We start from the raw sequence: 14,594 nt of genomic DNA on the forward strand, positions 1-14,594 counted from the left end.
AGTTTCTAATTCGTATGAAACTATATACTTAGTATTTTGACATCACAAACATCTAATTTGAACCAGTGCTGCATTCAACATACCCCATGACACACAAAAATTGATGTTTATCTGTGTTTTTATAATATTTGCTTTTAAATTAAGAAATTGGGTAATAAATAGTACTAAAATTTGAATTATAATCTACAATTTGATACCAAAGTTATTGACATAAATTCATGAAATAGCACTTCAATAAAATTTTGAATGAGAGTCAACAAATGAGATCACATGGCCTTTCACCCGTGACTCGTCTCGTAAGGGTTAATATTTTATGATCGTTCCTGACATTTCATGAATATTGAATTCGTGAAAGCTGAATTTAGTTAACATAACGTTTTTAAAGTATTCATTTAGATGTCACAGACTTTCTAATTTCAGTGTTCCTCTTTTTGGTCTTCCTTTTTGTTTTTTGTAAATTGTTTATATTGAAAATGGATCAGTTGAGAAATTTGTGTTCATCAAGCCTTACACTGATATTAACCAGTCTAAAATTCACTGTATTCATTCAGAGATAGCTAAATTATTGGTTAGTGTAACAGACTGTTGATCTTCAGAGCCCATGGTTCATGCTGTATTACTGCAGAAATCCTGCTCTCCACTTTGGGGCCATGGATACATTATAAGAGGGAGGGTGAAATCTCACTTTTTGATTAAAGTAGCCCAAGAGGTGGATGTGAGTGCTCTTAACTAACTACCTTACTTTAGTCTTATCAGCTCAAAATTATGAACAGATAGTCCTAGTGGGAGTATCTGAAATATAGAAACTAAAGTATCATATTAGTTTGTAAGTGCATTAAAAGACTTATTTACAACATCATGATAAAATGGTTTTACACAACATATGACGCCTGTTCAAGTTCTTACTTTTTTTTTACATATTAACAAGTATTTTGTTTATAAAATCAAGAAATTATTGTATATTGTGACATTTAATTTTTAATTACCTAATGGTTAATGTGCTGAATTCTAAAGCTGAGATTCTGTGGTTTGCATCCTATTACTGCCAAAAAAAAACCTCTCCATACTGTAGGGCCATGGATACATTATAAAAGTGATGGTCAATTGGTTGACTAGCTGTGCTCCATCTTATTTATCACTTAAAAACTGGGAACGGCTAATTCAGATAGTCATCGTATAGCTTTGCACAAAATCCAACAAATAAGTTTCAGGTAAATTGCAGATTTTATGTGTGCATAACCAATGTACAAGAAATTCTCTTTGCTTCCTTAACTTCACATAAACTGTCAATGATGCTTAATATTTATGAAGAAAACATAGACAAGGTTTGTATTGTGTGTAAAGTTCAGTTCTCTCTCCTACGTGATCCATAAAAATACCATCAAAAATATATATTGTGTGATAGTTGTAAATAAAACTAGTTCTTGTTACATTGCTTAAGAAGATAACACCATGGATCTTGTTACATGTTTATATGTGAAAATAATATTGTAATTTAATTTTATGACATACTTATAAGAATGCTGTGTGATGACTCTTCCAACATTAATGATAAACATAATTTTTTTTTTATGCTATTGAATGATAATGAATATTTTTGCCATGCATATTAGTTTAATATTCTGGTTTTGCACTTTTATTTAGTTCATTCACTTTATCCCGCAGCAAGAATTTAGCAATGGGACGTCCCCATGAACCATACCAACCCAGGAAACTTGAAGAACTGAACATTCCAGCAATCCAGGATGACTTATCCCCAGGAGACATAACCATGAATTATAATGGAGGCCCTCCTCCTTATCCAATGGTTTCAGGTATTGAAGGAGGGGAAACAAATGCTTTTGTCTATGATAATTTAATCGGTTTCTTTGAGATTTTACATTGAGCCAACTACAAAATTGTCGACTCCCTGAATTTCATTTTCACAATTAAAGTAAAATTTGGTTTTTACATGCTTAGCTTCTTTATGGAAAGTAAAAGTAAGATTTAAAATTTACTCAGTTATTGAGTGTGAATTATGTAGTACATCATAGGTACCATATTTAATTCTCGGTAACATTGAGAAATGGAATCTACTCATTATGTTTAATTATAATTATCCTTCTTTTGAAGTCCATCACGGGGTCCCCTGGTGGGACAGTGGTAAGTCTTCAGATTCCCCTCAGTGGACACAGCATATAGCCAGATGTAGCTTTGCTATAAGAAAACACGCACACATTCCTCCTTTTGAACAAGATTTCTTTTCTTATAAGTAACATGAATATGAGGATGGATTTACCACTTTCAATTATTTCCTTTGAATTTGAAACTAATAAAGAATATTTCAAAAATACTTTTTCAACTTTTGAACAAAAGAGTCCAATATTGGTCTGATATTGCACTTGTATTGCAAATTGTAGGAAAGTATGCTGCTCTTCAATATTATTGTTTGTTTAGCAGAGTTTTCCTCATTTGCCGGATGCCAGATAAATTGCCTGCCTACTTCAACTGATTATAGCTCACCTAGCCAGATACTTTGATTTATTAAATGCTTTTTTTGTAAATACTGCAGTAACTCTCTCACCAGAATCACTTTAATTGCAACCTTTCTGAGCCTTTCTCTGTTTTTAAATAATTTTGGAGCCATTTCTGACACTTCCGAGTGAGTGAGAAGCAAGGAAAATTTAGTATAAGTCGTATGACCATATATTCCTCATTGTACAGTGATATGCACTTAGTGCTTATTCTCTCTCTCATCCACATTTAATAAATAATCATTAAGATGTTAAAAACATGGTGTTATTTCTGTTTATATTGTTTGAAAAGAGACCATAAAATGTAGGAAATGATGTTTTTGTTAGTCTTGATTTTCATGCCCCTAGACTAGGGGATTGTGCCTAAAAAAGCACATGATATCAGGCTGCATATTTTATTTTACCCACCATCATGCCTCAACTTTAACAAAAAGTGCAGTCTCTCTAACTAATGAATGAATATGTAATGTAAAATTCTTATCAATGCTATAATTGTAGCTAAAAGTTTGGCTACCAGTTTTGATTTCATTCCTTTATGTCACACACTTAATCCTTTTTGACCACTCCTTTTTTTCACACCTAAGGTGTTTGTGATTAGATATCATGACTTTTTGTCAGTACACACCAACAAACCACAGCAAGTAAGATAGTAACCCACATTAGCTTTAGGATCACAACCATATTATTCAGAACAGACTTTTACTTTACAGGACCAAGTCGATTCTTTAAAATATATAGTCTAATTTTTTCCTCTCTCAAAAAGTGTTAATAGCTTCCTTTATAGTAATGCCATGGAATTAAGATTAACAGTTTCTTGTCATCACCCCCATGCAATTGGTACAGCCATATCAAGCACCACATAATGTTAAATACTGTTTTAATTAGGATAATTTCGTAAAATTTAGTAAATTTGTGCTGAAAAGTTGGCAATCCAATCTTGTCATCACCCCCATGCAATTGGTACAGCCATATCAAGCACCACATAATGTTAAATACTGTTTTAATTAGGATAATTTCGTAAAATTTAGTAAATTTGTGCTGAAAAGTTGGCAATCCATAATAACTGTCCACCAATATGATTCTTTTGAAAACGTGAGCTAGAAACTTCTAATCTAGTTTGCTTTGCCTAACCAATACTTATGTATCTCCATGGGTGGTATTGACTAGCTGCCTTTTCTCTAGTGTATCACTTTGAGATAAAAAAAAGGCTAGTGCAAATGGTAAATGCACTATTAATATATGACAGAACATGCCAACGTATTAAGAAACATGTTTGTTATTTTCCCTACCTGATATTATTTATTGGTTTATTTTGATCACTTCATTATTGGTTATTTACTTAGTTTGATATGATTATTATTGGTAGAAAAGCTTTAGGCCAAAACCTTAATCTGTTTAATATGCTAACAGCAATTGCTGTAAATTCTACATTTTCAAAGTAAATAGTATGGTTTATTTAGAAAATAAAGAATTGGTGATAATGTATATTAATTTTTATGTTTTTTGAAAGGAAACTTGTGTTTTTATTTTCATAAAAGATGTGAAATATCCTCATAACTAGATAGAAACTTTTTCCAGAAAAATACAAGAAAACAGAATGGTAATTTTATAATTAGACCAGCCGCTGTGTTACAAAGAAGTTGTAAAATTTGGAAAGGAAAAACAATTCCAGTGTGTTGTGTTTCGTTGATGCACATTTATTAAAAGTGTTTTGCCTGTGTCTTTAGTACAACAATTTCTTTTATTTAATTGTATTTTGGCCATCTCCTTTAATCAATGTGCTCTTTTATTCTACTTATTATTCTGGACTTTTTTATTCTTCCAGTTTTTGTAATTAATATGCTAATTTGTTCTAGTTTCTATATTTGTGCTAATGTTACTGAGTGAACCCTGTCACTCTTGTCTCCTATTAGCTTCACCTGCTCGATCTCCTGCATCATCTCCTATTAACCCACGCCACCCTGATACACTGTTTCTAACTGGGCATGGAAGTCCTTCCACTGGTGGTGCCACATCACCATGTCGTTCACCCAGTCGCTCTCCTAATGGTACTAACGCTCCTGTTTTATTAATATATTTCATGCTTTCATTGAGCTAGTATTTACTAGTGGTAAAATGTGGTCAAATTAGCTTGTTATTGCTTGCCATCTATCTGTAGAAAAGCTACTCCATGGCACAGCAGCAAGTCTGAGGGATTGTAACACTAAAAACTGGGTTGCAATACCTGTAGTGGGCATGACTCAAGTGGCCCATTGTTCAACCTGTAGAAAAATGAGAATTTCAATGTTGCTATAATACAAATTAAAAGTTTTATTATCTCCATGTTTATTGTAGTTACCATTTAACATTCTAATTATAAAATATCAAATACTTTTTTTAATACTAGAAACTACAAAACCACTATGAAATACTGGCTATACTGAGTTTTACTACTGCTTTACTAATGGTATCTTTCTAACTGGCTTCTTGTATTTAGAAATGTGTTCTGTGAAATCACTTAAGTAATATTCTTTCTGCTGATATATTCACCTTCAATCTCAACTTATTTATAATTAATTAAAATAAACTTCCAACTTCTAAGTAAAAAAACTGAAGTTTTTAACTCTTTGATAATTAAAAGAGTGAAAAACTATATTACACTTTATAAAGTATAAAGAAGTGGCTAACTGTGTTAATTTCCTTACTTCATTCTTTTCTTTTGTTTTTGTTTGTATGGTCTTCTGAAATACAGGTATATTGCTTGCAAATCAGCCAAGTTTTTTAGTTTTGTGAGCAAACTGTAGTTTTATACATAGTGTAAGATATTAGAGTTTAATTTAGGCTTGATATTACTATTAATTATATATTAGTGAAGTCTGAAGTTATAAATTTTTCTGGGTTTATTGATGTTCTTCTTGTGAGTAATGTAGGTCCAGTAGAATCAGTAAAATACAACTTACGGTTGTTACTTGCATCAAAGACAAATACGATTTTTGGGGATTGTAATATAGTTTTGGTAATAAAGATATTATGAAAACATTTCCTAAGTGTATAATTTCTCTGTAATTATAGCAAAAAGTTTCATGTTTAATTTTAAAAAATGACAATCTCAATATTATGGGAAATTCTCTAAAGTATATAATCAGATCTTTTGTCTGTTGTTTACAGGTTGTTTATGAAGAAATTTATTTTTAGTTTGCTGGAACTTTTTAAAAGTGCTTGTATCGTATTTATGTATAAATATCTCTAAGGAATGTTTTTATATTGATAAATTGATAGGTGAAAATTAAATCATTTAAAAAGTGTGTCATACCTTCTTTAAAAAATTTAATATTAATAAACTGTTATTATTTTGTATTTCATTATTACTTTAACTTGGTGAAAGTACTTCTGGTTTAGTTTTGTTTTTCTAACAATGGAATGGTCCTCCAGCCTCTCCACTTCCTTCTCCTGTTCGTTCTCCAGCTAGAACACCAGTGCGTCAGCAGCCTTGCTGCCAAGCCCTCTATGATTTTGATCCAGAAAATGAGGGAGAGTTGGGTTTCAAGGAAGGGGACGTGATCAATCTTGTGTGCCGAATTGATGAAAACTGGTATGAAGGCACCATGAATGGCCGCTCAGGCCTATTTCCTGTGAGCTATGTCCAAGTGATGGTGCCACTGCCATGATCTGTGTAAGTTAACCTTTAATTAAATAAGCTGTTAATACCCAGTTTACAAAAATAGAAAGTTGTTGTAAGGGGGACTATGAATACACAAGTGACATTTATTCAACGTAACAGTAGCTTAGGTGGTTAAACTTATAACCAAATATTCTATCAGAAAATGTTGATTTTCAAACAATAATTATTCATTTAAGATAAACTTACCAATGTTCTTGTATTGGAAATATTGCTCAGACATAAGTAAACACAACAGATGGGGCTTAGGTGAATTTTTGAATTCACAGACATATGAAAGGTTTTTTTGCTAACCAAATGGGTTTATAGTAAGTTTTTCTTTATCTCTATTTATCTATAGCTACTAGTACTAATCAATTTTGTACTATTACATTAATTTCAGAAAAATTTTATTACAACACATTATGAATATTCTTGATATGTATCAGTTGTGGTTATGTTACTTTTTACTTGTGATTATAAAAAAAATAATTAAAAAATATCACCAAAATACATTGAAATTTAATAAATATCCACAGTATGAAAGGTGCCCAATATTCCTCAACTTATTATGGAATCCCAGAATTTAAAATAATCAATATTTTTAACAGTAAATTGTAGCTATGTTACTTTTTACTTGTTATTGTAAAAAAATAATTTTAAACATCACCAAAATACATTGAAATTTGATGATTATCCGCAGTATGAAAGGTGCCCAATATTCCTCAACTTATTATGGAATCCCAGAATTTAAAATAATCAATATTTTTTAATATTAAATTTCCTGCACTCTGCCAACAAAATCAATTCTTCAAGGAAAAGTTGCATTGTAGTTGTCTGTAACTGACAACTAATATTTGCAGAGTTGTGAGAATTAAAGGTTTTGTACAGAATAATTAAGCCACAGACTTCATTATCTAGAAGCCATTAACTTCATGAGTTGATTGGTCAGTGTGTTGTTAATTTCTTTCAAGAGTTGAAGAACTAGAAAATTTATTTTACGTTCATAAACATTCTTCTTTTATAACATTTCCTTTTTTTAGGGAATAAATCTGAAAACTACAAAATATGGAATTTTGAAATTCTTACAAATATTGCATAATTACATTAAGTCCATTTGAAAACCTGGTTGTTTGCTAGTTGTAGTACCAGTATTGTTTCAGGTTCTCTTCCTGGCTTAATATTCTCACTTCTTGGATTAGAATATTTCATTTGTTTAATGAGCAGTTATTCTAAAAACATACTTGTCTTTTGCCTACTGTGTTGAAATTTTGGCTATTCATGATATTACTTTGTGATAGGATTTATGATATATGGGTTCTCAGAACTTGGTCCATCCTTTACTTTGTTTTAAGAAGTCATTCAGAAACCAGGCTAGTACAAAAATCTGCTTGACTTATTCCTGTAAACCTACTTCTCTTTCCTTTTGTCTACTGCTAGGTCTAGCTAAATTGTTAGGAGTGATATTTATGAACACTGGTTTTTTTCTTTATTCACCAGTATATTTGTGTTTTGATTATAGCCATCATTAAGCTAACTTTCCTGACCCATTATAACAATAGATTTTTATTGGTAGTACCTCCTTGTTTATTGTTTAACTGATGGGATATTAAATACCACCTCATTGTATATTGTTTAAATGACAAATTGTTGGGTACTACCTCCTTGTTTATTGTTTAAATGATGGGTTATTGAATACCACCTCATTAGATATTGTTTAAATGACAAATTGTTGGGTACTACCTCATTGGTTATTGTCTAAATAACAAGTTTTTGGATATTACCTCATTGGATATTGTCTAACTGACAGGTTGTTGGGTGCTATCTCATTGGTTATATCGTTTAACTGACAGGTTGTTGGGTATTAGTTCACTGGATATTTCTTAACTGACAGGTTGTTTGATATTACTTCACTGTTTAACCAAATGTTTGTTAGATGCTTACAATACTTGACATTTTCCTTGCAATAGTGCTCAACTTCTTATAGGGGGTCATCCAGTAATAACCATTGTATGTCTGTGTATCCCTTACTCTTTTAAATAAGTTCGAATGAATATACCATCCACACCTCAGGGTCCAACAAAGTATTTTGCTTTTTTTTTGTAAATCTAGTTGAACTTGAAAATGTAATCCAACATTGAAGATATGTATACAAATATAATTTTATTGTTTAAAAATTTTCTTGATTTGTATATATTGCAATCCTCAGCTCACTTTCATACTGGGTTTAAATAAACAAGTGTAACAATATGGCCTGCTTTAGTAAATTATTTCTGTTATATACTTTTTTTAATCTGTAAAGTATTAATCTTATTCCAAGTCAAGATACTTAGAAAGTATTACTATGCATGTTAATAGTGTTTTATATTTAGTATCCCAAGTAATATGTTTACATTTTCCTCTAGGAATCTGACCATGGTGCCACAGATAGGTTTAAAATCTGCACAGAATGTCGTGTAAAGGTCTCATTTAGTCTCTTTTTTTTTCCCCCTTAGTTTGGCTAATTTATTTTGGTCAAAGGCTCAGGATCCTGGCAATAAGGTAGTCTTAAGTGTTAACTCTTTATTTACTAAGATGATGATAATTTTAGTGCTGATGTACCCATTAAATTCCATGTAAATGGACTTCCTGAAGTTGGAAAACAAGGTAAACAATGCTTAGTGAAGTTATAGTCAGACTTAGTTATAAAAGAAGTTATTTCCAAATAGTGTTGAGGTTTCAAAGAATACCCATGAATTCTAATGAATGGTGCTATAGAGTCTGTAGTAATCAAGAAATGTAAAACTTTCATTAAGATTTTTCATATAGAATAGCCTGTTCTGGAAATAGATCAGAATTTCGTGTTCTGTATAGATAATTTTGTGACATTGTCTGATTTATACATTAAAGATATTGATATATTAGTTATTAAACAAAGGGTTTTGAAATTTACATTTATTTTCTTCCAGAGCAATTACAACTATTTCTGGATTGTTTAATAAAAAAATCTTTACTCGTGAATGTAATGGCAAATTGATTTTATATAATATAAGAATGATTTAATAATTGGTGAAATTTATTTCGTACAGAAACTTACTATATTAATGTAGATGTGTATAACTGAAGACAAAAGAAAATTAATTGCTTCAGGTGCAGTACCAGCTGCTCTCACATTTTAATGTTTTTATAAAAGAATTGGTTAAATTTCTGTTGTGTGTAATGTTTTAAACCTCTATATTTAAACATTGAAAGAGAAGCAGGAGCTGTTTGTATTTCTGTTTTTTCTTAGTATAGATAAACCATGAGATTTATTACCTGATTTGACATTGTTTTATGTTCTAGTGTTACAAACTCAAATTATCTTACACGATATTGCCAGGTTCCTTTTTGTTCTGATTCGCTGAACATAATGTCTGGAATGTCCATGTTCTTTTGGGAATGTTAAACAAGACTGTGCGTGTGTGTGTGTGCATTGCACAAATGTTTTGTGTAGTAAAAGATTCTGTAACTAAGAAAATTGGGATTTATGATAATTTTCACTTGGGAATGTTATGAATTGTTGTATAATTTAATAATTTCATGTAAGATTTCTTCTGTACAGCTTTGTGATGGGTTCCACTAACTGGATAAAACAGTATGTTCTATCTAGCATACGAGGTAGTAAAATGTGAACTACTATGATCGATGACACAGCATTAAAGCTGAAGCTTCATTATGGTGGTACGTTAATTTGTATAGATATTATTTTAGAGATGACATGGTAAAAGTTATGTACAGCATACTTTTACTTAGAACATCATATATGTTAGATTCATAGCTCATAGTGCACCTGATTTTAGTTTTACATCTACAGTATTTTAACTAGTTTCTCACATCAGTAATTCAGTTCAGTTGGTTCGGAACTTTTTATAGGGTGTTTTATTAGCCAGCTATTTTCTAGATTATTTAAATTTTATTATTACTATTTGTAACATTTTATTCACTGCAAAGGAATACACATTAATATAGGTATTTGAATAATAAGTGACGTGTATTTTAACATGATGTGACACTCTGTAGCTTTCTTTGGTTTACAGATGAGAGGTGATATTTCCCCAAACCAGACTAATGTATAAAAACAAAACAACTAAATGGGTCACATGCTTTAACTTGGATCAAAATGCCTGATTTTAATGAAAATAAAAACCAGACATGGTACTTATTGTTTTAAAACTCTTTTAATGTTGGCTATAGTAATAAATTATTAGTTAGTTGATGTTTTCTGATTTGAGCATGATATAACTTGCTTTATAAAGTTATCAGCTCATGTAATTTGAGTTTGTTATTATATTAAAGTGTTCAGTGTTCTTGTTAGTAGGATATAAGTTAGTTCTGTGTAGTAACCAGCTTTGCTAGTGCTTATGAGGAATACATTTTTGTCCCCAATCCATATTGTTAGTTCATTACCACATCTTTTATATCATTAAAACTTAGATAATTTAAATCACTTACATTACTAAAACCTATCTTTAATATGCTTATACATGCAACAAAAATTGTATAATCTTTTAAGCATATTAACAGATATTATGATGCTCTAAATGTGTTAGTGGAACTCATCCAAAGTATTTTTGTGTATTTGCCCTTCATCCAAACATTTACAGGAGACAGAGTTTGAAGAACCAGAAGAGCTATTAAATAAATAACCTGTTCTTTGCCATGATTATTCAGTTGTAAATTAATTGTTGACTTTTTTACAATTTTGATTATATTTTATAGGCGAAATAACTTTTTTTTTTGTGATGTATTCAATAAGAGGTTTTATCTAAATTCTTCATATATCTGGAAGCTTGGTTAAAATCGAGATATACAAATATGGAATAACATTATGCCTAACTGATTTACAAGCTTTTTTACAATCATCATTGTTTAACTTTGTTGAGGTATGTAAATATATTTAATCAGTTTGATTCACAAAGAGATGTGAGGAGACAATGGGAAATGTGTTTTCAAAGATGGCACCATCTCTTTAAGATGATTGGTAGTAGTAGAAGTAATGACATCTCTGTTGTGCTAGTCATTTTGTGGCTGTTGTACTTACATTTGTTTTCCGTTTAGCTGTACTAATTGTCCTCAGCCTTCAAGTAGGCTTCTGTGAGAAAAACGAAGATGTAATTTTAAACATCTTTGCCTGTTATCCACTATTAACATTTGTTTGTATCAGATGTTGATTGTTAACATTATTATAGATCTACATCTTTGCATGTTATCCACTATTAATGTTTGTATCAGATGTTGATTGTTAACATTATTGTAGATCTACATCTTTGCATGTTATCCACTATTAATGTTTGTTTGTATCAGATGTTGATTGTTAACATTATTATAGATCTACATCTTTGCCTGTTATCCACTATTAATGTTTGTTTGTATCAGATGTTGATTGTTAACATTAATAGAGAGCTCTGTCAGAGTCTTAGTGCAGTTGCAACTTTTTGCTATATTTACTGTGTATTTCAAACTTTAACTATAATGCATATAAAAAATGATAAAGATTTTGGTTTATTTACCCAAGGAATGTTATTTTACCTACTACTTAGTAAACTTAGATTGGAGTGTTAGTGTCAACTGTATTCTTACTGGATAATACTACTTCTTATTTTACATAAATATTATGTCTTGTATAATTCCAGCAGATGGTTCTTTTGTCCAGTACATATATATCCACCTGAAGCAAGGATTGGTCAATCTCTTAACTTATTGAGTACTTTTGAGCTTGTCTGTGATTTACTCATGTTGTTAGTTGTATAGTGTATTCTCTATGCTTTTTTGATGTTTCATTTTGTTTTGTGAATTAAACCTTTATTTTTTATTGTGATTATCTGGTTATTGGCATTGTTGTGTGTTATCCTCATGATTTTGTCCTAATCTTCAGAATGGTCTTTTTCTATCCATGCTGTATTGTGGCTTATTCCATTTTTATTTTTTAATGTTCTATATCTGTGTCCATGCTAAATTATACTATTAGTGATTGATCTTTTAAATATATTGCTGTTGTCTTCATTGTATCTTGAGATTGCTAATTGGTCTTCTGTTTTGTTTTGTTTTATATATATATTAGTGTTATATTAATTAAAACTTATTATATATAACTTTTTTCATTCTTTTATCAGAATTGCAGTGCTGTAAAAAGGACTTCCTTTTGCCTGTGTTGTATTTAGAAATTAATACTTTGTCTTTTAAATAACTTAATCTTATATTAGTCATTTCTTTTATCTTTTTTTTTTTTTTTCTACTGAGGTTGGTATATTGCCTTCTGAATAGCACTTTTAAACATATTTTGTCATGGGATTGATATATATAGTTTTCTTAGTTACTTTAATTTGTCTTTGGATTATGAGATTGGTGTTTTGTCTTCTAAGTTGTATTTTGAGATTGGTAGTTGATCACTTGAACAATAATATGTTTTACTAACTTTTTGCCGTGAGATTGGTACATAGTTTACTTCCCATATTGTATTAATAGATTGGTAATGGTTTGTTATTTTGATTTTGAAGTTTTTTTTTCTACTTGTATCTTTTTGATATTATGTACTTACTATGTTTTATCTGTATGCCGATAAGATATTCTTGTTCTATAAGCTTCTGATGATATTTCTGATAGGTTATTTCTTTTCTTTCAAATTGTAGGTTTGTTAGTGCATGTGCTTGTTGTTGTTTTTTCTTCAAATCTGTTGTTTTTTTAGTAGTGATATTTTGAATGCTAGTACTAAATTTGGCCCGAGAGTTTTAAACTTATATTTTGTTTGACAATAATTTGTACTAACTAAGGTGTTACTGAAACCTTAGTGTTTTTTGAGTCTTGAATATACTTTTCCAGTGAATAAAGTTAATGGAATGTGAAGCATAAAATTAACCTCTCTTCTAATTGGTTATCAATAGTGAAAGTAAACAAAACTGAATTTGTTACTCAGTTCATTTAATATACGTACTTCTCCTTACCTTATTACCTAATTCAAGTGGAGTTAAACTTCACTTCAGGTTCCAAAGTTTTATTTATGGTCTAATGTAAGATTTTGTATTGATACAGTTTGCATATTTAAAAGTATGAGAAGGTTTTCATGATTCTGCCTTTAATACTGTTTAATGAAGATTATTGGTTTGTTTTATTTAAGCACAAAGCTACACAATGGGCTATCTTTGCTCTGCCCACCACAGGTATCGAAACCCGGTTTCTAGCGTTGTAAGTCCGCAGACACAGGTAGCTCATTGTATTAATCCAGTGATAAGAAAGGTAATAGTTTGCTTTCATTTTACAGTTAACTCATGAGAGCTTAAACCATGAAGCATAAGTGTATTCAGTTACTGTGTTTTGAAATTTTGACAATAACTTATCAATTTCTATGAAACTATTTCTTCAAACTTTGTCTTTCTGTGTAATCTTGATATTGTCAAGTTATGATAGTATTATCAACGAGCAACGACTTTATCTATTGTAAATTTGAATTTCTGTGATTGTTGAGTTTTGTTCCAGTGATAGAAATAAATAGGCATCATCTCAAATCTTTCTTGTCTGTGTTGTATGTATTAATTTTTTATTCCAACTTAGTCAGAACCCTTACGTATTGTAGTCTGTAGTCCTGTTCATCTTACTGTCATTTTATACATTTTTATTCCACTAACGATTTACATGCAAGCTGAAATTCATTTCATAAAAATGCTAAAATGTTATTTTGCAATGCAACATAAATGTATTTAATACAATACTGTAAAGCAATATAGCAGACCTCAAACGTATTTCAAATTGTTCACATGTTTCAGAATAATATATCATGATGAGTGTCCTTTACCATTTCCTAAATTTAATATTTTTCAAGTTATATACTTAAATAAACTTGCAAAGAAATATACCTAATTTTTAAGAAAAATTTCAATTTCTTTTAGTGATATAAATGAAAATGAATATTTTCTTTTTTAAAAAACTGAAATACATAACCCTTTCCTGGTAGTTGCTATTAATGGGTAAAGTATAAGTCAGGATTAAGAAATGAAACCGAAACTGAAAAGATAAAGTTCAAATGACTAAATATGGAATGTGTAAAATAGTTGAAAGTACAATGTTTCAGCCAACATTAGTCTTTAAGCAATAAAAACAAAACTATTGTTCTTAATGTAATGACAAATATTCAGCTTGTGTTTACATTCGATACTGAACAGGATCTGTTACTTTGTGAACCACTGACTCTTTACTTCTGCAAGCTCTTAGACTACACATTATTTAATGGAGAGTTCATACCATTAGTATTCATGCTAGTCAGCTCATTACTGTTAATGTTTTTAAACCACGTTTGCTCATATGTACAGTATCTAATGTGAAAACAATTTATAAATGTGAAATAATTTTGTCAAAAACAAATCAAATTAGCCATTATAAATACGGTATTTTTCGGAATATAAGACGCACCCTTATTTTAAAGACAAAGTTTT

At 30.2% G+C, this 14,594-nt stretch overlaps 1 protein-coding gene across 3 annotated transcripts in view; it reads left to right on the top strand.

The window, feature by feature from the left end:
* LOC106471353 (endophilin-A-like) overlaps positions 1-13,670 on the top strand; it is a 52,735-nt gene extending 39,065 nt beyond the window's left edge. For 2 of the 3 annotated variants that reach the window (XM_022400681.1, XM_022400687.1), the window contains 4 exons: positions 1,666-1,814; positions 4,427-4,561; positions 5,925-6,165; positions 8,556-13,670. In XM_022400681.1, coding sequence (XP_022256389.1) covers positions 1,666-1,814; positions 4,427-4,561; positions 5,925-6,160 — 520 coding nt within the window. In that variant the 3' untranslated portion in view covers positions 6,161-6,165; positions 8,556-13,670. The remainder of the gene's footprint in view (positions 1-1,665; positions 1,815-4,426; positions 4,562-5,924; positions 6,166-8,555) is intronic. The other variant, XM_013931955.2, reaches the window with a different exon arrangement.
* The last annotated feature ends 924 nt before the right edge of the window (positions 13,671-14,594 follow it).

This window comes from Limulus polyphemus, unplaced genomic scaffold, assembly GCF_000517525.1.
Source record: "Limulus polyphemus unplaced genomic scaffold, Limulus_polyphemus-2.1.2 Scaffold111, whole genome shotgun sequence".
In the NCBI taxonomy this organism is placed as follows: Eukaryota; Metazoa; Arthropoda; class Merostomata; order Xiphosura; family Limulidae; genus Limulus; species Limulus polyphemus.